General features: G+C 45.3%; 1 protein-coding gene across 1 annotated transcript in view; it reads right to left on the bottom strand.

The window, feature by feature from the left end:
* The window catches only part of LOC308087006 (single-stranded DNA-binding protein 3-like), a gene marked incomplete at its 3' end in the record, with an annotated part of 38,546 nt that overhangs the window by 3,388 nt on the left and 30,158 nt on the right, over nt 1-5,000 (bottom strand). Inside the window, exon 4 of the mRNA XM_080430646.1 lies at nt 1,004-1,088. Within this exon, the coding sequence (XP_080286772.1) occupies nt 1,004-1,088 (85 nt within the window). The remainder of the gene's footprint in view (nt 1-1,003; nt 1,089-5,000) is intronic.

Consider the following 5,000-nt stretch of genomic DNA (forward strand, 5'->3'; position numbering starts at 1 on the left):
CCTGAAATCATGAACAGACCAATAAAGCACCAGGCTGTTATGTGAACTTTTCCCTCAGGCAGAACCGTTTAGGTAAGACCTGAGGGGTCAGAGGTCACGGCTGAGTTACTCTGCTGTCTGCAGTAGACAACCTCACAAACCCCATCATATGACACATGATGATTAGCAACTGTAAGACTATTAATAAGAGATGGCATTTCCCAGTAGAACATACAACTATCATTTGTTGGCATTGCATATATCAAACCCTTTCCAAACATTGATTTTGTCAATCATCTGTCCAGAATAGGAGTGTTCAGCAAAAGCAGCTCTACTGCATGTAGAGACAGACTGGACACAACGGTATAAGAGACAACAAACTGAAAAACAGGCATGTCATAACAAGAAACCACCAGCACTGTTGCAGAAACGACAATAGCCCCTACTCTTTGATACATGGGCGTCTGAGGTTTTGTTTAGCACGTGTCGACATGACTGCGAGGCATCCAAGTGTGCCGGTACTGTCTGTGTGCAGCCACAGGCGAGTGGGCAGAGAGGCCATCGGGGAATCGAGAGGGCAGCCGGTTCGACCCCTAGCTCACCCAGTGTACACATCACGTGTCGAAGAGCTCCTGAGTAAGACAATTAACCCCAAACAGCTCCCCCCCACGTGCAGGGTTGCCAGATCTGCTTATTATAATTTCCCCGTAAGATTTTATTTGAAAATAGCCGATCTACAAGCTCACAACGCGTCGCATCGCGACGCGTTGTGAGCTTGTAGATCTGCTATTTTCAAATAGCTGATGTATATGTTAAAGTGCTCATGTGGCCCATAGTCGCTTCTTTTGGCCTGGTTTTCTTAGACCTGGTTGCTTGTTTCTCTCACAGAATCTGGCAACACTGCCCACGTGTGCCCTCTTCGAAGCCACCTGAGCAGCCATCAGCCGGTCGAAGCCGTAAAAGCAATCCCCCCCCCCTACATAGCCCCCATAACACAACTGACAGGTTGGTAAAGTTCACTCACATAGTCATGGAACGCTTTGGCCTCGCTGGAATGTTCGCACGTCTCCCGCCGGTCCGGAGCCGCACAGTACAGATCCCAGAATACACTGAAAAGAGAGACAAAGACACGGAGACAAAGGAGAAGAAGAGAGGAACAATCAGTTCTTTTACTGTATGGTAACATTCAATGCTGCTGGTTTCTGTGTATTCCTTGTGGTTATGCTACCTGCCCCCCGTGACGGGCACAACAAAGAACTTCTGCATAGTAGAACCAGCTATCATTTAGACCAGTGAATCTCAGGTTTTGTCATTTCAAGGATCCCTCACATTGATATAAAATCATGCCATAGGCCCCCCCCATAGGACCCCCCGTTTGATACAATGTTTATCTCTGGGATCCCAATCTACACTGTAAAATGTGTTAACCCATTAAGATCTGGAGCGCATCTGTGTCACTTCTTGATTTGAGCTAAAAAAGCTTTATTTTACACTTACACTATTTTACACTTACATTATTTTACTTTGGCTATTCAAAAATAGCAGATATACAAGCTCATAGCGCGAGTGCCGCGCTACGAGCTTGTAGATCTGCTATTTTTGAGAAATCGTGAAAATGTGTGAAAATCTTGGAATATATATGGTTTTAAAGCGAACATTTGTAACTCAAATCTTTGCTTCTGGGGGGTCACTGGAACAAAATATTTTGAGATGGGGGTCCGCGGCCAAATACATATCATTTTGGGGGTCCTTGACATGAAAAAGTTTGAGCACCACTGATATAGAAACATGTTTTTTAAAAAAAACAGTTTGGATTTACATTTGTAGACATTTGTAGAATCTCCTAGAAGGTCTTAATGGGTTAATTTAATTCTTAGAATTACAGACCGGGTTCCTAAATACCATTATCATTTAGCTGGGGATCCCCTGGCACCCCCCTACAAAGACCCCTGGGGGTCCCCTGACCCCACGTGAGAACCAGCGTTTCAGACAGTCCACCTCGTTCTTTTAGTCCCCGATCCATAAAATCTCCAGCCTCCAATTTCGGCACGGACCCGAAGACTGTGGCTAAACTCCAGAGAGCTCTTATCCAGACGGGGTGACCGAATGGAGTGCTTTCCCCCTGTTCCTCCCAGCCCGCCACCAAGACCTGTGGGTTAGCGACCAATCGGCTGTGATTATATTACTTACTGCCCAATCAGCCGTGGTCATATTAGCTAATTAGACCAATCGCACTCCTCCAGGGCAGCAGAGGCCACCAGGTCCCACTCCAAATGGGCCCTTAATTACTGCACTGAAATTAAGTACCTGCCTGGCTTGCTGCGTGTTAAGGAGTTCTCTCTCGCTTTGATGATATTGATTTAATGGACAGCGCATTAAAAGAAACTGCTGAATTGGGACTTGAGAAGCAAAAAAAAAAAATGTTTCACTTCTTTTCTTTTTCTTTTTTTTTTACTCCGTTGTGCCATCATTCAAAAGGAGTAAATATTCTGTTATGTGTGTTCTTATAGTGCTGATGTGAGGAAAGCGGGCGTTGAACAGCCCTGACACTTGATGTGACAGACTGCAAAATGGAGCAGAAAATATTAGCTGATCGCCCATAACCGCGTGTGTGTCAGAGAATCGCTCACCAGCACAACCTGTCATACATTGGTCATTTTTCAATCCGGGGGATGTTTTTTAGCCGCAGCCGTGTTGTTTTGATGGCTGGCTGCACGGCAGGATAATGTGACTCACTCTTATCTAGGAGTTAGGCCATTTCCTTCTTTATGACTTGGAAGTTAAACTTACTGTAAATCACAAACTCTGCTGTGTCCTCTTTGTACCTTTAGATCTTTATTATTTTGGTGATATATACGTTGTCCGAGGACACCGTGGAAACTAGCCTGTCTTTTTTGTGGATCCTCGATATGAAAAGAAATAATAAGCTGTGCTACCGGGGCAGCACTATGCTGCCAAGCAAGTCAAAGCAATATTAGTTAAAATAGAAGTCTGCTATTATATGGGAAAAGTTTAGAGATAAAAAAGACAAGAAGAAGCTTTGCCCTGAGGCGTCCAGACAAGGAGCAGATGTACAAGGAACAGAGGTTAACAAGCGGGTGGAGAATGCATAGTGGGAAGCGTGTGTGAGTGCGTGCGTGAGTGTGTGTGTGTGTGTGTGTGTGTGTGTGTGTGTGTGTGTGTGTGTGTGTGTGTGTGTGTGTGTGTGTGTGTGTGTGTGTGTGTGTGTGTGTGTGTGTGTGTGTGTGTGTGTGTGTGTGTGTGTGTGTGTGTGTGTGTGTGCGTGCGTGCGTGCGTGCGTGCGTGCGTGCGTGCGTGCGTGCGTGCGTGCGTGCGTGCGTGCGTGCGTGCGTGCGTGCGTGCGTGCGTGCGTGCGTGCGTGCGTGCGTGCGTGCGTGCGTGCGTGCGTGCGTGCGTGTGTGTGGGGGGGGGGGGGGGGTCGACTAGAAGACAAATCATTTTATGTTTGGTTGCTCGTGGGAGTTGCGCTCTGAAAATAGCAGATCTACAAGCTCACAACGCGTTGCGCTGCGACGTGTTGTGAGCTTGTAGATCGGCTATTTTCAGTATGCAACCAAGTGTAAAATCAGCCATTGCGACGCCATCAAGGCACCGCCAAAATACATTTTAGTCGACTAACTCAACTGTAGATTTAGTCGACTAAAACTAGACAAAAACTAAACCATTTCAGATGACTAAAATATGACTAAAACTAAATGGAATTTTATTCAAAAGACTATAACTAAAACTAAACCAAAATTTGTTGTCAAAATCAACACTGGTGTGTGTGTGTGTGTGTGTGTGTGTGTGTGTGTGTGTGTGTGTGTGTGTGTGTGTGTGTGTGTGTGTGTGTGTGTGTGTGTGTGTGTGTGTGTGTGTGTGTGTCATGGGGTCGGCTGGTGCTGCCCCCTGAGTGACTTGACAATAAAGCCTGTGTACATTATCAGTTGGTGTTAAAGAGATTGCCGCTCCGCCGGGGCAGAGGCAGGCTGCGGGGAGACCGGCTAGCACGGGAAATCAAATAGGACGCAGATTACGCCTAATTTAAACTTAGTTGCGCACCGCTGTCTCACATCTAGCCGATCTACAAGCTCACAACGCGCCGCATGCAGCGTGGCGCGTTGTGAGCTTTTAGATCGACTATTTTCGGTGCGAGACACGATGCGCAACCAAGTATAATTCAGGCTTTACCCTTTCTTACCAAAAAAGACACAACCAAGTAGAGAAGCTGAGTTGGAAGCAAATCTAAAGCCTAAATTAAGCCCTGTGATGTTTTAAATATATCATTATTAGCACAGCTATATGTCTTAGCTGCGAAGGGGGAATATTATTTGAGTGTCTCTCAGTAGAAGTTACTAATCATAACAAGTCAGACATGTATTGTTTTGACATTGTTTTATATATTTAAACTGAGAATACAGTCTCCTTAATCAGATCCTATGGAGTTCGAATGGGGAGAGGAATGAATATTAGATATTAAGATACAGAGGTGTATATTTTTCAAGTTGCTATAGAAATATATCAGTGCGTGATTGCTGTCCAGCCTCCCACAATTAGTTGTGGGAGGCTGACATCCGTCTTGTGGGTGTTTATACATACTTTATATATTTGGGGGGTATTGTAATTGTTTCAGCTGCAAACTTTTACAGAACATACTTGAAACCGGCTGCAGAGTATTGCTCTTAAGTGTAAATGGACGTGTGCGTAGTCGGTAGGAGTGTGTTTTAAAATACAGCTCGAGGTCATGCAAATTCTGCGTCATCCATTCAAATGAGAAACCATCTGACTAAATAACATGAGGAGGCAGACACTCACACACACATGCATACAGACAAGATACATACACGCACGGTAACTCTCATTTGCACATCCTTACGTGTGTGTGTATTCACACACCCACACATACACACACACACACGCGCACACACACACACACACACACACACACACACACACACACACACACACACACACACACAACACACATGTGCACACATACACACTTCAGAACAGGAAGGGAT

Source organism: Gymnoscopelus braueri (assembly GCF_963280865.1).
Source record: "Gymnoscopelus braueri genome assembly, chromosome: 6".
NCBI lineage: Eukaryota > Metazoa > Chordata > Actinopteri > Myctophiformes > Myctophidae > Gymnoscopelus > Gymnoscopelus braueri.